Source organism: Pituophis catenifer, unplaced genomic scaffold (assembly GCF_029215685.1).
Source record: "Pituophis catenifer annectens isolate HBS135680 unplaced genomic scaffold, rPitCat1.0.hap2 SCAF_2, whole genome shotgun sequence".
NCBI classification, from domain to species: domain Eukaryota; kingdom Metazoa; phylum Chordata; class Lepidosauria; order Squamata; family Colubridae; genus Pituophis; species Pituophis catenifer.
Genome location: NW_027256882.1, coordinates 213,947,695 through 213,971,039, shown reverse-complemented (window position 1 = coordinate 213,971,039; position 23,345 = coordinate 213,947,695). Strand labels below are relative to the sequence as shown.

The window sequence follows — 23,345 nt, the reverse complement described above, 5'->3', positions numbered from 1 at the left end:
GGTTAAACGGTGATTGTCTAATTTACTAAGAACAGCAGACGGAGGCCTAAAATTGCAAGTAAAATGATGAAATGAAGTACAAGTAGTCCTCAATTTACAACAGTTCATGTAGTGACCATTTAAAGTTACAACATCACTGAAAAAAGTAACTCATGACCATTTTTCACACAACTGTTGCAGCATTGCCAGGGTCACGTGATCAAAATCCAGACAGTTGACAACTGACTCACATTTATGACTGTTACAGTGTCCCGGGATCATGCGATCACCTTTCACGGCCTTCTGACAAGAAAGGGGAAACCAGTTTCATTTAGCAACCCTGTAAGTAACTTAACAACCGCCATGATTCACTTAACAACTATGGCAAGGAAGGTCATAAAATGGGGCAAAACTCACTTAACGGATCTCTTGTTCAGCAACATAAATTTCGGGCTCAATTGTGGTTGTAAGTCGAGAACTACCTGAAAATGCACTAATAAAAGTTACCTTAATCCTAAACATGACCTAAAGTAATGGATCCTAAAATGAAGAAAGCTAAATGCTGACATGCTGAAGAAAGGCCAGAAGCAAAAGCCCTGAAGACGTTTTTATTTCATCAAGCCGGCCTAGCCTAAATGGTTTTAATTGGGATTTTAAATTTTATGGATTTGGGGTTTTAAATTGGGTAGCCAGTGATTTAATTCTTTTAATTATCTTAACTTTTGCATTTGTATGTTTTTTAATTTTGGCTGTTCACCACCCTGAGTCCCTTCCGGGAGAAGGGCAGTATACAAATTAAATTAATAAATAAAATAAATAAATAAAAGGAAACAGGAAATTCGCCCGACAACATAGCATTCCAGGGAACAGCCAGAAGAAACGAGGAGTTGTGCTTAAATAAGGTGTAACTGAAAATAATAACCAAGTGAGAATTGAAAGTGGAAATTCAGTGGCATTGACACTTGACTACAAAAGAGCTATCTATGGATTATAACAGAGAGTTAAGAGGAGTTCCTCTTTCATTCTGCTTGTGCTTTGTACAATAGATTGCTAATCTCAGGTCACTTCCTTCTGCCTTGGTTCCCAGGCATGCACATATACTCAAAATACATGTTCTTTGACTCTCCTCCTGCTATGATGTCACTAGTTAGGTGACAGGCTTTGCATTTCCTGTAAATCAATGTCCTTTCTCTTATTAAAAAAAACCTGATTTCACTAATTGTTGCTCAGGTCAGAAAACCACTTTCAGGAATACTCAACAGGATCCACACAATTCTTTAGGTTCTACCAATGAGAAAGGATAAAAGACCTATTTTGGAAATCAGGAGAAATTTTATCACCAATGACAAAGGAAGAGAGGTGTTCTAGACTATTTTTTTTTTTCTTTTTTATGTCAGTTTTAATCCCTTTATTCAGTTGGGATGACCGAATGGAACTGAGCGTTTACTGGCTGGCTACCCTTCCTGATACCTACATGGAGTTTGCAGCAGATATTTTGTCTTTGCACCCTGACAGAGAAACATCTGCCACTGCCTAGGATTGAACTCTCAACCTTCCAAGTGGCAGGAAAGTGTCTTCACCTCTAGATCACCACGCTGTGTTAATCTATAACGGCAAAAAATCAGAAAGTGTCTTTAGCACCTTCTCAATATTGCCAATGAAGTGAGCTGCAGCTCTCAAAAGTTTATGTTTTTTAATAAAACTGATCAGGAAAGGTGATACCAGACTCCTGACAAAGAAGGAAAAAAATCCACCAGAGAAAGAAGATGTAAACTGTACAAAAATGATACAAATAAAAAAAAATTAGAACTATACAGTCATGTTTCCTGTATCAATTATATATGTAAAAGTTTAATCATTGAACTAGAGCCGTACATTCTTGAAAGTGAAGTTGACAGGGTTCTAGAAACCATTATTATAACAATCTATAGAAGTTGGTAAGGGACACGGTGGCTCAGTGGCTAAGACACTGAGCTTGTCGATCGAAACGTCGGCAGTTCAGCGGTTCGAATCCCTAGTACCGCATAACAGAATGAGCTCCCATTACTTGTCCCAGCTTCTGCCAACCTAGCAGTTTGAAAGCACGTAAAAAATGCAAATAGAAAAATAGGGACCACCATTGGTAGGAAGGTAACAGCGTTCCGTGCGCCTTTGGCATTTAGTCATGCCGGCCACATGACAATAGAGTCGTCTTCGGACAGTGCTGGCTCTTTGGCTTTAAAATGGAGATGAGCACCGCCCCCTAGAGTCAGGAACGACTAGCACATATCTGCGAGGGGAACCTTTATCTTTACCTTATAGAAGTTAAGGCAGAACTATTTAAAATTTTACAAGAGGATGCAGCTAAAGTACTAAATGTACTTTATAAGCATGTCTGGAAAACACTGCTGTGGCCAAGGGATTGGAAAACATCAATGTATATTCCAGATGACTGGAAAAGGGAGTGCTAAGGAACAACTGCAGTTATCTCCCATGCTGGTAGGATAATGCTCAAGAGTTTATAGTTCAGACTTCAAGAATACATGGCAGGAGAACTACCAGATGTCCATGCTGGAATCAGAAGAAGCAGGAACACACCCAACTTTGCATTACTAACATCCGATGGATAATGGAAAAGACAAGGGGGTTCCAAGAAGACATCTGTTTTTGCTTTATTGATTATAAAAAAGGGTTTGACCTTATAGGCTAACTAATTATGGATAGACGTTCAAAGCATGGTGTACTACTAAACAGTGTGTATGAAACCAGAAAGCAACAGTTAGAATGGAATATGGAGCACCAAAGGTTCAAAATTAGAAAATTGGTGTGGCAAGGTTGCGTGCTGTTTCCTTATTTATTTCACTGGCAGATAGAATATATCCTGAAAAAATGCTGGATTAGAAGAAACAGAAATTGGAATTAAAGTCGCTGGGAGAAATATAAAAGAATCTTAGATGTACTGAATTAGCTTAGAAGCAAAAAAAGATTTAAAGAACATCTTGTTGAAAATGAAAGAAATAAGTGTCAAAGCCAATTTTATGTTCAGTATTAAAGAAAAATTAAAAATAGGGCAATGGGCAGCGTCAACTCAATAGAAATATTAAGTTGAGATGTTGAACTAGTAATTGGTTTTAGCTTCTCAAGCTCAAAAACAGGGGTGATGATTGAAATCGTGAAATAGATATTTGCTGCATAGGAGAAAGACTATAATAGGTCTTGACAAAATATAAAGTGCAGAGACAAAACCATGGCTTTGCCAGTTGCATTCCAACAGTAAAGGTAATTTAAAAAGACACTTTAATAAAAAAATAAAATAAAATAAAATCAGAAAGGCTGAAAATAAAATCAGAAAGGCTGAACAAAGAGGGATTCCTTTGAATTGTGGTTCTGAAGAAAATTGTGGAGAACACCACAAGAAAACAAACAATTCAGTACTAAATAAAGTACACCAGAAGCACTAAAAATGAACCTAAATCTTAAATGCACAATACAAAGGCAAGATTCTGATGCCTGGATAAATCAGAGGTAATTTAAAAAGAGACCAAAGCTGACAAGAAAGCTAGATACTATTCCAGCTCCCAGCTAAACTTAAGAGAACCCCCAAAACTTAGACAAACAGCATTGATGAAATTATAGCTGTCAAGTCACTACTAGTCAGTCACAACTGAACCGTAATAATGGGAATTATTCTGGTTTTTCCCACCTTCCTCATTTCTGTTATTTAACAAAAGTAATAAAAGTATCATAACACACTGTTTAAATTGTCCAGCTTTTAATTGTCATCAATTATTGAAATGATGCTTTCATGTCAGTTACTGTTGTTCTTTTGTGTTTATATTTGTTGAGATTTAGGGTGTGAATGCAAAATTCTTTTCATGCAGGATATTCTCATTGATTGGGTGGGAGGTAAATTTAATTTTGCCAAGTTCTCTTCCCTCGTTCACCCCATCCCTGTGCCTTCAGAATGGAGCCGGGGCTGCTGAGAAAAAGGGAATTGTGTAAAATATCCCTCTCCATTAGGAGAATCTTGCATGCCAGGAAGAGAGAACATGACCTTCCAACACTCTCCAACATAAATCTGGTCACCATGGTGAATGATTAGGCTTTCTGGAAGTTGTGGCTTCACAATAAGCAGTGTCCTTTAATCTAAGCAGAATCCCTTCTGCATATATAGTAGCAACAGCACTTACACATATATACTGCTTCACAGTGCTTTACAGCCTCTCTAAGCAGTTTACAGAGTCAGCATATGCAGGGGTGGGATTCAGAAATTTTAGCAACTGGTTCTCTGCCCGGTTGATGGGTGGGCGTGGCCATGGTGGGCGTGGCCTACTTGGCTTCCTGCACCACCAGGGGGGGTGTTTTTGCCCTCCCCAGGCTCCGGAGGCTTTCCTCGAGCCTCTGGGAGGGTGAAAACGGCCTCCCCCAGGCTCCGGAGGCCCTCCAGAGGCCAGAAATGAGTCCATTTCCAGACTTCTGGATCTTCCGGTAGGCCCGTTTTTCGCCCTCCACAGGCTCTGGGGGCTTTCCTTGAGCCTCTGGGAGGGCAAAAATGGCCTCCCCCAGGCTCCAGAGACCCTCTGGAGGCGCAGGCCCTGTACTTACCTGACATCCAAAATGGGCCACATGGAGACTCCTGGGAGGGGCGAGGTGGTATGGGCAGGGTCAACCAGTCCTTGCAACTACCGGTTTGGCGAACCAGAACATCCGATTCGTCCAACCAGTCTGAACCGACTGAATCTCACTCCTGATATGGCAACTAAAATTCTATACCACTATTTATATTTATAAATCGCCCAATGTTTGATTTTGATTTTAAAAAAAGGAAATAGAGATTTTAAAAAAAAATGTCTAAAATTTAAAAGTCAGAGGTATAAATTTGTTGGAACAGTTATCCCTAGCCTTTCACAGCCAGTGCAGAAGATATATCTGATAGTGACATCTCGTTGTTTTCCCACTCTCCTCTTCCCTGTTTAGCTTTCTTAAAAGTCTTATTTCACATTGCTTCCAAGCCAGCCTCCAGGGCTGACATATTCCTCCCCGTGCTCTGTTGAACGAGCATCAAGAGAAAGAGGATGTTTGATCTGGTGGAGGTAAAGACTTCCAGGATCTTCAAGCAATGCTGTTACAGTATTTATTATTCCTTCAGTTCAACTCTTTTGCACAAAGTAATGCTCTCTAGCAATAGGTCTCTTCTGCCACCTACAGGCCTCCCCTGTCAACGCAGATCCTGACATAATCCTGTCAAACAGGATTATGTCTTAACCTTGGGATAAATTGTGTTTGTTTGCCTGTAAGCTAAAAAGGCAAACATTCTGCTACTAGTTTGCAGCTTGGGTGTAAATCCCTTTCCTAAGAAAACAACATTTTAATTCTAGAATAGGTATTTCCTGAAACTGTCATAAGTCATAACCAGAAATAATATAAAATCAAATTACAAAAAGGAACATCAAGCAATATAACAATTTCTGTCCTGAGGACTGAAAACTATTTCAGGAGGTTAGAGGCACTTATTTCCCATAGAGTGAGAATTAATTTGAAATGAAAATTGACATGATGCAGCCAAGAATGAGCTTTAATTGACACTATGCCTAACTCCAGGAGCGGTGCTAAATTCAGAATAATTCTATAACAGTTATTTTTATCATTTGAAACTCTTCCAGTGTTCTCAAATTCATATTACTTTACTATAGCATTATTTTACGGAAGACCTTTAAAGTCACCTATTTCTTGTTTTCTTCTTTAACATTACTTTAGTCAGTGGTGAAATCCAAATTTTTTTACTACCGGTTCTGTGGGCGTGGCTTGGTGGGCGTGGCAGGGGAAGGATACTGCAAAATCCCCATTCCCACCCCACTCTGGGGCCAGCCAGAGGTGGTATTTGCTGGTTCTCCAAACTACTCAAGATTTCCGCTGCCGGTTCTTCAGAATCTGTCAGAACCTGCTGGATTTCACCCCTGACTTTAGTCCATAATTTCTGAATTTATTATTTATTCACATATATTGTTTTCTTTATTTCTATAATTCTGTTTTTTATTTTATATTTTAAATATAAGAATGGTTTTATTTAAAAAATTGCTATAAAAATAATCAGAAATAATGATATTAAGTTGCAAATACAGTATCAGACTATTTATTATACATTGCATTATCTCATGTACTAGGTCTAAAAATGTTTCCATCTTTTACCCTAAATAATTCTCTGGATTTAGAAACACACAGAAACATCTGTGTGATCTCTGTGATATGAAATTTAATATTTTTTAAAAAATCATCAGATCTTTTTTGTCATCTTTTGCAGTATTAATGATAATTTGTAGTGCTATTTATCCTTAGCAATCTGATGTGGACTGTAATGTGAGATATCATTTTTAAATCTAGAATTTAAAGATTTCAGAGAGTAACCATCTAAATATCTACCTAAAATATATTTTTTATCTTCCTTATCAAGAATCATTCAGAGGCAGTGCAGATTATTTATTCACACCATACCATAAATTATAAATACATATAAAACTAATGTTGAAATTTTTTAAAATTTCATTTAAATATTTAAGCAAACTTTCTAAATTTGTTCCCAAGGATTATGGAGAAAATGTACCAAAAACATAATACTATTTATCAAACTTTAACATCCAAAAATACAATATCAATCATATATGTTATCTATAAAATATCCATTATTAGTTTAAAACTAGGTGATGTGAGATTTTTCTTATTTTCTCTAGACCCATGAATAAATCAAATTGGGAAATGTCTCGAAAACCACACTGAATGTTTAGAAGTGGTCCTTGTTCTCCTGAAGATTTTAAATTAAGATTTCCTTAATTTTTTTTCCCCAAGCAGGTTTGTCCATACTGAGGAAGTCATGGGAACCCAAGAATCTAAAGAAAATAATCAGAATTACATCCCCTATATAGTTTCTGAGAATGAAGCTTTACAGAGAGATCCATGCAATTTGGGATCTTATTATAGTAGATATGTTCCGATAAGGCAATGGAATGTTGAAAATGGAAATATAAGTAATATTTCCTGTTATTGTGAACCTACTGCTAGGGCCTATATTTGAAAATCTGGTTTATGGCAAATAAACCAGAATCCTTAAGAGTACTTAAGGAGAGAGAATAATGAAAAAAAAAAAGATCTAGAGTGGCTTAGTTTTAGAGGATATCCTATTGTTTTTCATATCACTTGAATTACTCATGTATCATGCCTGCAATATGGAGATCTATATCTTCTGGCTAGTAACTTAAGAAACCAAAGATTGAATAAGTTTGTGGAATCACTTCCGAAGACGTTCAGTTGAGCACGATTCTTAACAATAAATTCTTAACAATAAATGATTCATGTCCATCTGCTTCCCACAGATTCAAGTGAGTCCAAAGGAGGTCAAATGTTGCTGATTGCAATCCTGGGCTCAGCAGGGATGACTTGCCTGACCATACTACTGGCCTTTTTCATTATGCTACAGTTGAAGCGGGCAAATTTCCAGCAGCGCATGGCCCAGGCTTTCCAAAATGTGGTGGTGAGTCCCTCGTGCTAGAAGGAGATGCTTGTCTGCTTGAAGCAAAGAGATGGCCAAGTTTCCTTTTTAGTAAAGGAATGGTGGTATCGTTGTTAGAAGAAATAGTGTGAGCCTTTTTTCAAAGAAGAGATCGGACAACCGTTTGTCTGAAATGGTATAGGGCAGTGATGGCGAACCTTTTCGGCACCGAGTGCCAAAAAGGGAGGTGCACGCATCTGGGCCGGAAGAGGACCTGCCCAGGGCGCATGTGCACGCCTGAAAATGAACTTCTGGTTTCAGTTACTACACTTCCGGTTTCAGCCAGCTACTCTTCCGGGTTTCTGACACGCATGCACGCTTGACAATCAGCTGGCTGGCACGCATGCTCACACAGGAAAATGGAAGATCAGCTCTTCCAGTTTCTGGCACTGCCACATGCAAAAAGGTCAGCTGATCATCATGTGCCAGAAACCTGGAAGAGGAATGGGCGAAGCCGTGCATGCCAGGCGACATGGCTCCGCGTGCCACTTTGGGCACACGTGCCATAGGTTCACCATCACGGGTATAGGGTTTACTGCCTGATCAGGGGGTTGGACTAGAAGACCTCCAAGGTCCCTTCCAACTCTGTTATTCTGTATTCTGAAAGATCTATTGTAATGCATAGACTCTTGCATGTTCCTCTTGGTTTAGCAAAGACCTATCTCTCTAACTGAAAGCTCCATGGAGGTTGTATTGCAATTCCATTTCTCTCCTTCCCAATGGTTGCTAAGATAGTATAACTTATACTGGCAGGCAGGCACTGGAGCCAGTTGCAGCATAACATAGCCAATGACACAAAATCATGGAAATCTGTATTTTAAGTGTGCTTTGAAAGCAAGGGAAAATCAATTAATACCAAATACTGAATCTATCCTGCTTTTGCAAACCTTTCCTTTAAAAAAAAAGAAACTTAAAAAAAATTCATAGACGTAAAACATATCTCCCAAGAAGTTCAATTAATGTGGCTTTAAGCGATCCATTTAACAATTTATCATGTGATGCTTGCTCGATTTTTTTACTCAGAGGGATGAACCAGCTGTACAGTTCAATTCGGGAACTCTGACTCTAAGTCGGAAAGCCAAAAATAGCACTGAGCCTACAATCTACCCAGTTTTGGAATGGAACGACATCAAATTTCAAGATGTGATTGGAGAAGGCAATTTTGGCCAAGTTCTGAAAGCCCGAATTAAAAAAGACGGTTTGCGAATGGATGCCGCTATCAAAAGGATGAAGGGTGAGCATCTATCTTAGAACAAGAAGGGACGTCTTGCAGAAGGCAGAAAATCTCTAGGAATGCAACTGTTGGCTTTATCTGTCTGATGTGGACTTAGCCTGTGATTTGAATGTGTATTTAGGAAAGAATCCTATTATGTTCAAAATCATATAAAGAGAGCCGAAAAGCTCTTTAAAAGAAAGAAAAGGGAAAGGTGTTTGAAAGGCAGGAAGAGAATTCTTACTGGATTTGCTGTGTTACATTTTTCTACTGGGAATTGCTATCAGTGCTTTTTCCTTGGTAGGCTCCAAAAGTAACCCAAAACATAGGCTGGGCCCATGGACTTTGCACAAACTATGATTTGTTTTTAACCTCAGTTTGTTAATCAAGGCACATGTCAACTGCAAACTCTTACCAGCTGTGGTTGCAAGTTGTTCAACATGCCGGAATCACACACTGCTTAACAACAAAGCAAAAAAGTGCCTTACAGTGATTCCTTATGGAGGAATTTCAGGCATCGAAACAACATTGTGTTCCATTTAAAATTACTATTATATGCATGAACATGTGAAAATACAGCTGCCAGTTCTTTAGCTGGTGTTGTATACTGTATACCTGGGATTTTAATGGTACTTTCTCAGGATTTTCTACCCCAAGAGCAAGTGACTTCTGTAGCACAAGAAACCATATGCAGCACCTGGCACCTATTCATCTGCCTCCTCCTTCCCAAAATGGCCTGGATTATAGTAATAGCAATAGCACTTAGACTTATATACCGCTTTACAGTGCTTTACAGCCAGTGGTGGGATTCAGGTAATTTAACAACCGGTTCTCTGCCCTAATGATTTCTTCCAACAACCAGTGTGCCAAACTGCTCAGAAAGTTAACAACCGGTTCTCCCGAAGTGGTGCGAACTGGCTGAATCCCACCACTGTTTACAGCCCTCTCTAAGAGGTTTACAGTGTCAGCATATTGCCCACAACAATCTGGGTCCTCATTTTACCGACCTCAGAAGGATGGAAGGCTGAGTCAATCCTGAGCCGGGAGGCTCGAACTGCTGGCAGCCGGTCATCAGAAGTAGCCTGCAGTACTGCATTCTAACTACTGCACCACTACGGCTCTTAGAGATAGGAGATAAAAGATATAGAGATAAGGAGTGAAATATCACATGATTGTGTTAATATTTAAAGTTGAAATCATGAGCAACCAACCACCAAGGTCTAATGATCCCCATTGAATATAATCGGTCACATTTTTGTCTTTTATTATTTTTTTTTAACTATGCTTTGGCTGCTGTGTTGCAGAAACTCATTCAGCAACTTACAAAACAGAAAGCAAGCAAGTATACCAATGCACTTATGACTATTGAAAATTGTCTTTATTTTATTTTTTTTAAGTTTTAATACATCTATTACTGGACAAAACAAAAAAAAACAGATGCTATTCATAATATGAACAGTATTGTATTAATTGAGTGCTGCGGAGATTAATAACTAAAGCCAATAAAAACAAACAATTATTTGCAGAATATGCTTCCAAAGACGATCACAGAGATTTTGCCGGAGAACTGGAAGTACTTTGTAAACTTGGACATCATCCTAACATCATAAACCTTTTAGGAGCCTGTGAACATCGAGGTACATTTCTTTTCAGTGGGTTTCTTTTAAAATCATATTAAGGAAAATAATATTTGCAGTAGTAGCTAAACTGCATGAAAATATTCTGATGCAAGTTCATTTTCTTACTATGTACAGTATGTCCAGGTATCTCTCCCCCAAATTTGGACACCAAAGTTTAGACTAATCATATCCCCTTCCCTGATATAACTACTAGCTTAAGAACATCATGTTGTATTTATCCCACTGGGTAAAACTTTGGAAGATCTGGGTGAGAGGCACATAATAAGAATTTTCTCAAGAAAAGATGGGTATTATTCAAAAATGTTTGGCAGCCTGGATAAGAAACCAGAAAACTGATCTGGGTGAATAAATGCTTCTAGAACAGTGATTTTCAAACTTGGCAACTTTAAGATATGTGGCGTTCAACTTCCAGAATTCCCCAGTCAATATAATGACTGGGGAATTCTGGGAGTTGAAGTCCACACATCTTAAATCTGCCAAGTTTGAAAAACTCTATTTTAGAGACTCACCTCATAGGATCTCTCCTACAGGGGAAAAAAATCATTATTCATTCATTTTATGCAATTGCAGGTAGCCCTCAACTTACGACCAGAATTGAGCCCAAAATTTATGTTATTAAATGAGACATTTGTTAAGTGAGCTTTGCCCCGTTTTACAATCTTTCTTGCCACAGTTATTAAGTGAATCTGGCTCCCTCATTGACTTTGCTTGTCAAAAAAGTTGCAAAAAGGTTGCAAAAGGTGATCACATGATCTTGGGACACAGGTCATAAGCATGAATCAGTTGCCAAGCATCTGAATTTTGATCATATGATCTTGGGAATGCCACAAAGGTCACAAGTGTGAAAAACGGTCATAAGTAACTTTTTTCTTTTTTTTTTTTGAAAAAAAGTTTTTTATTTTTAAACAAACATACATAAAACCAACTTCAATTGCAAACCACATGTCGGTTGGTTACAAGTCTTTTGTGCATCATTCATCAAATTCATAGCTTACAATTTACAGTTTACCTAGATTCTCATATCATCGACCTGATATATATCTATATATTGTTATCCTCATTAATCATTTATTTGAATATGACTATTTCTTCCCTCATTTTCATTCAAAGTATTCTAAGATTTAATTTTTATTTATGACATTCATTTCCACCTCCTGAATCTATCCAATAATCATACATCTATATGTTATATTTCACATAGTTCTACAATTCTTGTATTGTAAAAATCTCTATCCTATTTCATTTCCATATTTTTATCAATGGCTAGATAAAAAAATATGGAAATGAGATAAGTAACTTTTTTCAACGCTGTTGTAACTTTGAATGGTCACTAAATGAACAGTTGTAAGTGGGGGACTACCTGTATACAATATTTGTTTTTGTTTTTAAATACCAGGCTATCTTTACCTTGCTATTGAATATGCACCCCATGGAAATTTACTTGATTTTTTGAGAAAAAGTCGGGTTCTTGAGACCGATCCCGCATTTGCCATAGCTAATAGTACAGCCTCCACTCTTTCATCTCAGCAACTTCTACACTTTGCAGCTGATGTGGCCAGAGGGATGGATTACTTGAGCCAAAAACAGGTGAGCTTTTATTTTATTTTTTCCCCAATTGAAAGTATGGCTGTATCATGTGATTTAGTGAACACCTCCTCAAAGCCCTTGAAATAGGCTGGGGTTAATTTGAACCCGGTCACACACCATTCCTTATGCTTGGCATTTCTTGGATCAATGCTGGTATCTATTGTGTAAAAATATGAGCAATAAAATTGTTGCTCCAGTCCCGGTAGAAAACAAATCTTGCATATTTCTCTAGTTGTTTTCACACACAAAAGATGTTATTAGATATAATCTAAGATTCAAATTTACAATGAGAATCTTTTCTCTCTTTAGTTTATCCATCGGGATCTAGCAGCCAGGAACATTTTGGTCGGAGAAAATTACGTCGCAAAAATAGCTGATTTTGGTTTATCTAGAGGTCAAGAAGTTTATGTTAAAAAGACCATGGTAAGGAAAGAAGAACATTTTAACTACATCTTTCGTGCAGAAGGGTATAGTTTGTCTCAATGTTATTTTAAAAAAATGAAAATTGTCTTTAGAACTTAAAGCTTTTACTAAAGCTTCCTAGATTAAACCTATATCTGATCAAAACTATCCAGGCTAGAAAGTTAGAATTCGCTCCTGGAATTATTGAGTGAACTGGCTTTGTTCCCTCCCATCTTTCATCCATTTCTTTCATCATTTTCCTTGCAAAGAATACCTGCTCAGGAAGGACCAGACAGAATTGAAGCACGACTATTCATAAAACTAGATTTCTCGTGTTTGGAAACTTCATTGGTACCATAAGAAAGTTAGATATTAGTCCATTTTTCCTATTGAGAATTTAGATGACGTGATGTTTTATAGACTCTTAAGGAACAAAGATAAAGAGAGTTTATAATAATTAACTTTATATAGATGTGAAAATTAGGTGCAGGGAGAACTGCAGGCTTCAAAAAAAAAGTCAACATGATAGATACAGTCAATGCTCCGCCTCTTTTACTACCTGTGACACACATACGCTTGTAGTGGGACTTTGGATGGCTTTTGTCACTTATATTGTGGATGTCTACAAGTTTGATAAGTGACACTGTGATTGCATACCTGCTTTCCTATTTATAATGGGAAAGAGATAATATCCTCGTTATAGAGTTGTTTTTAATCATGAATATGCAGATTAGAAATGGCATGAATAAATAAAATCAGTAGTGTGCATACAACAGATGTTCCCTCTTTTAAAAAGGGTAAGGAAACTATTATAGTTTTTTTTCCTTTTGCTTATTTAATAAAAAAAATAGAATAGAATAGAATAGAATAGAATAGAATAGAATAGAATAGAATAGAATAGAATAGAATAGAATAGAATAGAATAGAATAGAATAGAATAGAATAGAATAGAATTCTTTATTGGCCAAGTGTGACTGGACACACAAGGAATTTGTCTTGGTGCATACGGTCTCGGTGTACATAAAAGAAGAGATACCTTCATCAAGAATCATAAGGTACAACACTTAATAATAGTCATAGGGAAACAGTCAATATAAATCTTAAGGATACCAGCAACAAGGTTACAGTCATACAGTCATAAGTGGGAGGAGATGGGTGATAGGAACAATGAGAAGATTAATAGTAATGCAGATTTAGTAACAAGTTTGACAGTGTTGAGGGAATTATTTGTTTAGCAGAGTGATGGCGTTCAGGATAATAAATAAATAATAAAAACAGTACAACAATAAAATTATATATTATATTACATAGGCGTATTATGCATGTATATAAAATCATACACAACAGTTTTAAAAAAAGAATGACTGTATTTCATTGCTATTATCTCTACTGATCTATGTCTGTAACAACTTTAATTTTCAAGTAATATCAAGTCTTCAATCAAAGTTATCTTTCCAATGTTGAAGGATTGTCCTCTTAGCTGTAAGGTGGGCACAGATAATGCATTTCTGTTGTCCAGACATCAGTGTCCCTGTAACATGAATGCTGTTGGAAAGAATGTGGATGTCTAATAAACTGTTCTTGTTAATTGATCCTGTGCTTAAGGAAACACTTATCACCTAGCACGTTAATTTTGTTGTTCTAGGGAAGGCTTCCGGTGCGATGGATGGCAATTGAATCTTTAAACTACAGCGTGTATACCTCCAACAGTGATGTGTGAGTTTCTCTGTTTAGATAATTTTTATATTTCTTTATTCAAGGTAGAAAACTTGGAGAAAATGTATAATGGAATCATTAAGTCACAAACTTGGACCCCTGTTCAAATCTCCATTTGGCCTTTCAATTTCTTTGTGTGATTTGGAAAATTCTTTCTCTGCCCGGAGGGCTTCAGTGTTGTGAAAATGAGGGAAGATCCATTTCCCATGAATATTGTTTTCAATTTAGTGATTTCCACAGAGGGAATCAAAATAAGCAAAAAAAGGTGCTATGATCCTTGTACACGCTTGAGAGAGAAAGAATAAACAAATGAGGCAAAAAAAGGAAGATTACACCTGATAACAATTTTGCTTCTATATCAATACATTTTTATAATACACATTTCTTCCAAGGAAATCAATGCTAAGCTATTGTTTTCTTTTGTCTTATTTGCAGTTGGTCATATGGCGTGCTGTTATGGGAAATAGTTAGCTTGGGTAAGTTTCCTTACCCTAACCCTAACCCTTAAGAGTTTTTATTTTGGTAAAGAACATAAATAGCCAATCCTTTAAGCCAGGGATCTCCAACCTTGGCAACTTTAAGACTTGTGGACTTCAACTCCCAGAATTCCTCAGGCAGCTGGCTGAGGAATTCTGGGAATTGAAGTCCACAAGTCTTAAAGTTGCCAAGGTTGGAGAGCCCTGCTTTAAGCTACTCCAGTGTGATTTGTCCTTGAACCTCCAAGCAAGTCTAACCTATATTTTTACTGTTTGTTCCCACTGTTATATTGCATTCAGAGATGCTTTATCTTTTTTTTTTCCTGTCTGCCATTGCTAAATAATTCCCCCATTAAAGTAATTTAGGCTGCAATCTCTTAGCCCTAGAAATGATGTTTGGGAAGAAATAGGACATATTACAGGATGTCCACTCTCAGGGGGTGAGATCCTACTCCAGATTTTTTTTTTTTTTTTTTTTTTTTTTTTTTAGTATGAGGTATTGTGTAAACCAGTGTTTTTGAAACTTGACAACTTTAAGATATGTGGACTTCAACTGGGGAATTTTGGACGTCCACACACCTTTGTCAAATTTCAAGCACTGGTATAAAGCCAGTCAACTGTGGGATAACTTGTGGATTAGCAAAGTATGGTTTGTTGTTGTCACACATCTCCATTTTCCTGTCCTTTTTCTGCACTAAAAAGCCCTAAATAATTTTATGTATCCTGATGGAGAAGATGCTCTCAATAATTTTGGTCAACATTTTCTATGATACATGTTTATAGTACAGGATTACCAGAACCTAGATACATAACTTTAAAAATACTTCTAGGTATATTACTTTGACCTGTTCGCTCTCTTCCATAATCTGAAAATCACTTATTTTTGCCATCGCTGCACTTTGAATTTATATATTCTGAGAGCTTGTTGTGCTTTTATTATATTGATTCTATCAAGAACATCATCCTAGCATGCAGTTTGCTCAACCAAGCTAATAAATAGAAGTCCAAATCAAATCTTTTCTACTATTAGCATCTCCATATAAGAACCATATTTATGACTTAGTGTGCATCGTTTTATTTGTTGGATATATTTGGTTTTTATCATGTTGTTTGTTCAGTTTTTATTTCAAATGTATATATGCACTCATAAACATACAAGTACAGTATATTTATGACAGATTACTATGTAGTATCTTCACAATAAAAAATAAGGTTTCTGGACACAAAACCCCTGAATTCCAATACCAAAACAGGAGAGGATGCCAGGAGTTTCTGTCCATAGACTGGCATTTTGTATGGCCTTTTATATTTGAAAACTGCACACCTGAATTGTAGTTTACTTTTGGACACTGCTTATATTCCAGATGTGGTTTGCCAAGGAAACTGGGCTGGATAGTTGGGTTGAGCAAACAGATTGAGCTACAGAGAATAGATTCAAGAAGGAACCTATAAAAAGGAAGCTTTTTTGCTTCTTTATGTATCCATGTGTGCCCCAGGGGTGAAATCCAGCAGGTTCTGACAGGTTCTGGAGAACCAGTAGCGGAAATTTTGAGCAGTTCAGAAAACCGGCAAATACCACCTCTGGCTGGCCCCAGAGTGGGGTGGAAATGGAAATTTTGCAATATCCTTCCCCCAGGAGTGGGGAGGGAATGGGGGTTTTGCAGTATCCTTCCCCTGCCACGCCCACAAAGTCACACCCACCAAGCCACATCATGCCCACAAGCCACACCCACAGAACCAATAGTAAAAAAATTTGGATTTCACTGGTGTGCACATTTGTCCAAATAAAAAAAAAATAAGATGACGTTAGCTTCCTCTATTTTTAACAATTCAGAAATGTTAACAGACGATTGCTAAAAGCAGACAAAACTGGGATCTTTGTACCTTTGAGGGTTTAGGTGAGCTTATAATGTAGAACATTTAAATTTACTCTGCCCTTTCGTTATCATTAACCAGTAAACAGAAGTCAGCTAAAAAGTTTCTGCCCTATGCTTGACATTTTAAGGAGTTGTTTCCACTAAATCAGACATAAACTACAGTATGTTTCATACCCAGCTGCATATTTCATAGCTTCACTATTCTTGGTAACCTGAGGAATGGAGCAAAAATGGGGAAATGATGAATTTTTGATAACTGAGGTTGATGGACCAATTTTGCAGAACTTATGTGCCCAGCCTTACTGATATCTTATTTGTTTTAAGAAGGCAATTATCAACCTATTGACATCTAGAACAGTACAAACAACCCCCCCCCCCAAAAAAAAGGAAAAAAGGGAAAAAAATAACCTTCTTCTTTAGGTGGAACACCATACTGTGGGATGACCTGCGCAGAACTCTATGAAAAATTGCCCCAAGGGTACAGATTGGAGAAGCCACTCAACTGTGATGATGAGGTGTAAGTCTCTTGGTTCATGCTATACTGAAAATGGTCTTGAATGCCCTATCGGCTCAGAGGTGAGATTCAAATTGAAAAAATGAACTCACAATAGGAAGTAAACTTGCTTCAAGAAAGAAAAGAGGTGACTATTAAAATAAGCCATAGATGTAGTTTGCAAGAAGAAGAAAAATGTGTAACATCTCAAAAGAACATAGGAATGAATAAGGATAATGGATATCCATAATCACAGCCTATTTGATCGTAATTTTTTGTACAATGTGTCCCACTTCAAAATACCTCTTATTGATTGATTGATTGATTGATTGACTGATTGATTGATTGATTGATTGATTGATTGTCTATGGAGATTCTCAGTCATCCAAGTCATGGTTGTCCCAAAGGTGCTTTTTCAAGAGGCAACTGGATTTTCTTGTTTTTCTTTGAAGATGTTTCCCTTCTCATCCAAGAAGCTTCTTCAGCTCCGACTGGATGGTGTGGACACCCATTGCATTACTCAGGACACAGACAAACCTCAAAGTGGACTCAACGACTCTCTAAAAGAATGCAAATGACCAGCTCTCTGCAAGGAATATAAATCCTTCCATTAACCCACCAGACAGCCAGAGCTGAAGATGCTTCTTGGATGAGAAATGAAATGTCTTCAAAGAAAAACAAGAAAATCAAAAAAAAAAATTATTTGGGATTGATTGATTGTGCTTAATGGTATACAGTTACAACAGAATCTTGCAAGTCTGGAAATATTTCTCCCTTTCTTTCCTGTTACTCTCCATAAAACTAGGGAGCGTCCAATGGTGGGATTAACTTAACTTTCTTACCGGTTTGCAAATGTGAGCGCCCCCTCGCGCACTCGCTTCAGTCGCACATGCCTTGTCTGTGCATGCACAGGCCCTTCTGCGCATGTGCAGTGCTCACACATTACGTCAGGGTGGGTGGGCGGAGCCTCCTGCAGTCATCGCTACCGGTTCGTCCAATTTGGACGAATCACACCACTGGGAGGGTCCCTTCTGAAACAGTCTCTCTCTCCTTCTGAGAGAAACCTTTTACATGCTGATTAGCCAGTCTATAGTTCTTCCTCCTGTCACCCAAGGCCATTCCCACTTACCATTAGAGTTTCTGCCTACACCATTTTTTTCATAAATTTGACTTCACATGACTTGTTAGGAAAAGCATCCCGTGTTCTAGAAGTGGGGAGGGGGATAAGAGAAAGCAGGGTTTACTTTTGCATTCACACTGTTCCCACTGGTAGAATGCTTGAAATGTTTTATGTAGTAATTATGAATTCTGTTGCATTAGAGTGCATGACATTCTGAAAATGAGGTTGGCCCACAAAAGTATTTTGAGCTCAAACTGAAAACTTTTTTAAAAAATTTCTTGATCATCTGTAGTAAATTATGCTGTTCTGGCTGATATTTCCTTCTGATTTTTCCCCCTCAGTTATGATTTAATGAGGCAATGCTGGAGGGAAAAACCTTATGAAAGGCCATCCTTTGCCCAGATACTTGTTTCCTTGAGCAGGATGTTAGAAGAAAGGAAGGTAAGAATAAACAATGATTTCTTACATCCAGTCACATTTCTCATTGAAATGATTGCCCTGAAACTAACTTCTATGTCACATGGGTAGTAAAATGGATGATTTATGTCAAAGCATTGTTGGAAATCACCTTCAGTATTACTGTGAAAATCTCTCATGCATTTCGTGATTGACAGAAAACATTCAGAGGCAGAATTATCACAAAATTCTAAAGACATTTCAGGTGTCCTGTCTAAACAGTCCACATTCAAGTGTTCGGTCATATCCTGACCTAAGAATTTTTTATCTTTTAACAACCCTGTAATCCCTTAGGTAGAGTCAGACTGAATGGATCTGAGCATTTACTGGCTGGATACCCTTCCAGATGCCTATGCGGAGCTCACAGCAGATATTTTCTCTTTGCACCCAGAGAGAGAAATATCTGCTGCTACCTAGGATCGAATTCACAGCCTCCTGACTGTGAGGTGAAAACTCCACCTCTAGGCCACCATGCCACTCCATGCTGACCTAAGAATAACATAGCTGGAAAAATGATCTTTGGGACAAGTATATTTTTTTCTAAGAGAAGGAAAATAGCAGAGGTTCAGCAACATAGTTTTTGCTTTAGTGGGGATTAAAGTAAGAAATCTATGAGAATGTTCATCATTAAACAGCGGGGACTTAGCTCAGAGATTCAAATCTTTTCTAATAATTTCTTTAATGATTAATTTCTTGTCAACAATATACTGACCACTAACCATACAGACTAGGTAAGTCCATTGTCCACTTGCTGATACTATATTTCTGCATCATTTTTTTTTCTTTTCTCATTTTGCCCATTCCTTCTCTTTTTTCTTCTTTTAAAAATGATTAATTAATAAATAAATAAATAATAAAAAGAATTTCCATCAGCTGCTATGTGCCTATCATCCCTGTCCTAATGTCCCCTTTTATTCGTATCCATTTCATGTATTCATAATCATGTTTATACTTAGATATGTTATCTAATACATGCTTGACAAATAAATAAAATGAAATAAAATGAAATAAAATAAATAAATATTAAGCTTATTCTTTTCAATTGTACTTCCAGACTTATGTGAATACAACTTTGTATGAAAAGTTCACCTACGCAGGCATTGATTGTTCCGCTGAAGAAGCTGCTTAAGATGGAAGATTTTAAATTATTTATCAGTTCAAATGACTTAAGAGCTTGATCTCCTGGGGACTGTTTTGTGAAATAAAAAAAATTGTGGTTATGGCTTTTTCTGTATAATACTTTTTGGCTATACACATACAGGTAATCCTTGTCTTACGATTACAATTGGGGCTGAAATTTCAGTTGCAGTTGCAGTCATAAGTTGAGGCATTATGTGACTGGGCTCGATTTTTGTGATTGTTTTTATGACAGTTGTTAAACAAGTCAGCAGAGTCACTAAGTGAATGATGTTGCCATTAAATGAACCATGTGGTTGTAAATGCAAACCCATTTTATCCGTCAGCCATTTTTGCTGCGTTTTGCCAAAAAAAAAAAAAAACAGGCAAAAAATATTACAAAATGCAAATCAGGTGACTGCAGGAGGTTGCAACCAGTTGTAAACACGAGCTGATTGCCAAGGTCCAGACTATAACTATATGACCATTTGGCTGATGCGACAGCCATAACCTCAAAGACAGATCACAAATAACTTTTTTTAAATCAGTTGTAACTTCAAACGTTTGTTAAGTGACTGATTGTAAAGCAAGGACTATTTGTACCTTAAGAGTGTACTTTCAAGTCAGTATGCTCTAGGAATGTATATATGTATGTAAATGTGTAGGTGTGCCAGTACACAATACTTATATCTAAACATTCAATTTCTCATTCTCTATGCACTGCATGCACACCCAAGCACCATTAGGATGAGGAAATGGCACAAATAAATATATTTTATCTTTATGTTTTGTGTTTCTTTTTTAAAAAATCAGATTCATATTGGGAAGTCCAGATGGGGAATCTCCAAGAGCCCAACTGAGTAAACCAGATCTATTGAGGCTCATTAAGCCCCCTCAGTGCCCCAGGTTCCAAAGAGAGGGACATTTTTCCTGCCCTGGAAAGTGGTCATATAAAACTGAAAAATGTTCCTTGAGCCAAATTTATAGATTATTGGAGGAGCATTGTAAAACACAAGAGAACAATGGTGTTAAAAAGATTGGCACATTTTCGGTCGTGGAGGAGGAAGCGAGGTGGTTATGGAGGAGGAAGTGGGTAGATTGAGTAAGGGCTGGGGCCTCTGAAGGAGGGGAAATGGGGTGATGCGTTGTGCTTAAGGGAGAGTGAGCGGAGACTCCAGGGCCTCAGGGAATGGATGATATTAAGTAAAATATGGTATTAATTCAATTTTTTTTCCTACCAGGTTCTGTGGGCGTGGCTTGGTGGGAGTCATGTGATTGAGTGGGCATGGCCAACTAGATGTCACTCACAGCAAGGTGCCGCCCCTCAGTCACATGACCTGCCCACAAGCCACGCCCACAGAATCGGTAGGGAAAAAAATTGAATACCATCACTGGCCCGGGGGAGGGAGGGAGAGAGGGGGGGAATCAAGTCATTTTCAATTCGAATATAGATTTTCTCCATGATATTCTGTCCCTAGCCTAGTCTTTCAGATCGCTCAGCGATGCACTCCCAATGACTTCTTCTCTTTCCTTCCACCTTTCCCAGCATTAGCCTTTTCCACAGAGCCAAGGCTTTGCATAATGTACCCAAAGTAACATGATTTGAGCCTAGCCATTTGTGCCTTGAGTGAGAACTCGTGATGGCTTCTGTAGATATATAAACAAAATAAATAGGCAGAGCAATTCTGCTGGGTTCTTTTGAAGTACATGCTAAGAAACCTGATGTTTTATCAAGTTATTATGGAGGCGGGAGTCAAGAACCTGAGATGTTCTTTGCTCATTCTGCTGACTTCAAGCAATAGAGGGAAATATTTTAGATTAATGTTAATCTAAAAATATTCCTTGTTTGGGTAAGGGGTTGAGAACTTCTATGTCCTTCCTTCCCCAACATCCTCTCTTGATATCGGAATTCAGAGAATAGATACTGAATGAACCATACTGAGTAGGAAGTTTGAAAAACAACCCCAACAGTGTCTTGATTTCTAAATTAGTTTCAAACACAGCTGAATGTTTCAAGTGGTAATGCTAATCAAGGTCCCCTGAATATGATGACTAAGTCTTTGGACCAGATCTACATTCCCAACAGTGACTATAAACTAGATCAGATTCGTGGATGTGACATAAACTGAAAGAGAGCCAACTATCCAAATCATTTTTGTTACTTTCAGGCAATTGTAGCAAAAAAAAAAATACATGAGAGTTATATTATTCCTCTAAATGTTTTCTCTAGTCTATATCCATTGATTTGGAGCAGGGGTGTCAAACTCAGTTTCATTGAGGGTCGCATTAGGGTTGTGTTTGATCTTGGGGGGGAGGGCAGGGTGTGTGGCCAGGGGCGTGGCCAGCTCACCGTCAGTCGTGTTGGGGACGCCTGTGGTGGGCCGAGCTCCATTTTTGCTGGCAGAGGTACCACGGGCTAGTCCTTCACTGTTCCCAGGACATCCATGGGCCAGATCGGCCCGTGGGCCTTGAGTTTGACATCCCTGATTTAGAGTCTTCAATTGAAGGATTCATTTTGTAGTTATTTCAGTGCTAAATAAAATAAAGAAACATTTGGGGCTTTTTCAAGAAACATAATTTCCTGAACTAGAGGCCCTTTCTTTTTCTTTGTAATATTGATATGTCACCAATAAGCAACATTGGCTGATTATATATAAATTTACAGCATACAGAAATAGCAGGCTAATTTTTTTATGGCACTCTTGCTTTTTTTAATCCTGTTGTGTTTTTGAACTTTGGTTTCCTTCTGACTGCAATTAAAATTTACTGCATTGGACTCTGGAACAGCTTTTATCTATACACTGATCTGCCCAGCTTGAATTTTCGTTTTTCTCATGGTTCTGGATATTTGATATATGACTGCACAATCCTGCTGCCTTTCCAGTAACTTTATTTTCTTTTTCCCTTCCTTTAGGACCAATTGGCTTTCTTATCTCCTGGTGCCCCACTTCATTTATATACTTGCTCTCTTTTCCTTGATCCCATCCCTTTGGACATGATACCTAACCTCAGCACATGCCTCAGCACCAAACTGGAACTTTCCTGATACCACTATTCTGACTTTGTGAAATCTCCAGGCTTTAACAATTAGTGGAGAGTTACTATTAAATATCTGGTGTTTTAGGTTACCAAATGTGGTTTGATGGTTTATTGAATAATAAACTTATATTTGGGTTATTGAGAACATGCTCAGTGCCGAAAGACTTCTAATAATAGGAATTTTCTACACCCTGCTCTTTTCTTTTCCTACAACTGCAAAGTGTGGAAATTTCTAGATTTGCAAACCCTTACAAAACCTCCCAAGAGGGTTTTATCGTGTAAAGTTGGTTTTAATTTTAAATGTATCCTTAGGGAGGTTTATTATTTTAGTATCCTTCTTTTATGCTCTCATCACAGAAGACAAAGCAAAGAATTCTCCTTGCTGCTACAGGGAGAATTCTTTTGGGGTCCTCTCTCTTGGTTATGTGAGTATGATTGTGTGTTAGGGTGTGTATATCAAATTCAAATAATAATAATAATAATAATAATAATAATAATAATAATAATAATAATAATAATAATAATTTTATTTCTATACCGCCCTTCTCCCGAAGGACTCAGGGCGGTGTACAGCCAATTTAAAAACACAAGACAAAACAATGATTAAAAATTAAAATAATTAAATAGATTTGGCCGGTTTAAAACCCCCAAAATTTAAAATACCCCAATTTAAAATTATAATCAAATTCAAACCTTTATTGTCAGAGTA

General features: G+C 37.6%; 1 protein-coding gene across 1 annotated transcript in view; it reads left to right on the top strand.

Annotated features, from left to right (window-relative positions):
* The window catches only part of TEK (TEK receptor tyrosine kinase), a 61,254-nt gene extending 41,364 nt beyond the window's left edge, over positions 1-19,890 (top strand). The window contains exons 14-23 of the mRNA XM_070935512.1: positions 7,326-7,483; positions 8,525-8,735; positions 10,241-10,351; positions 11,751-11,941; positions 12,251-12,364; positions 13,989-14,059; positions 14,495-14,535; positions 16,833-16,929; positions 18,367-18,466; positions 19,536-19,890. Of these exons, the coding sequence (XP_070791613.1) occupies positions 7,326-7,483; positions 8,525-8,735; positions 10,241-10,351; positions 11,751-11,941; positions 12,251-12,364; positions 13,989-14,059; positions 14,495-14,535; positions 16,833-16,929; positions 18,367-18,466; positions 19,536-19,610 (1,169 nt within the window). The 3' untranslated portion in view covers positions 19,611-19,890. The remainder of the gene's footprint in view (positions 1-7,325; positions 7,484-8,524; positions 8,736-10,240; positions 10,352-11,750; positions 11,942-12,250; positions 12,365-13,988; positions 14,060-14,494; positions 14,536-16,832; positions 16,930-18,366; positions 18,467-19,535) is intronic.
* Positions 19,891-23,345: the final 3,455 nt, after the last annotated feature.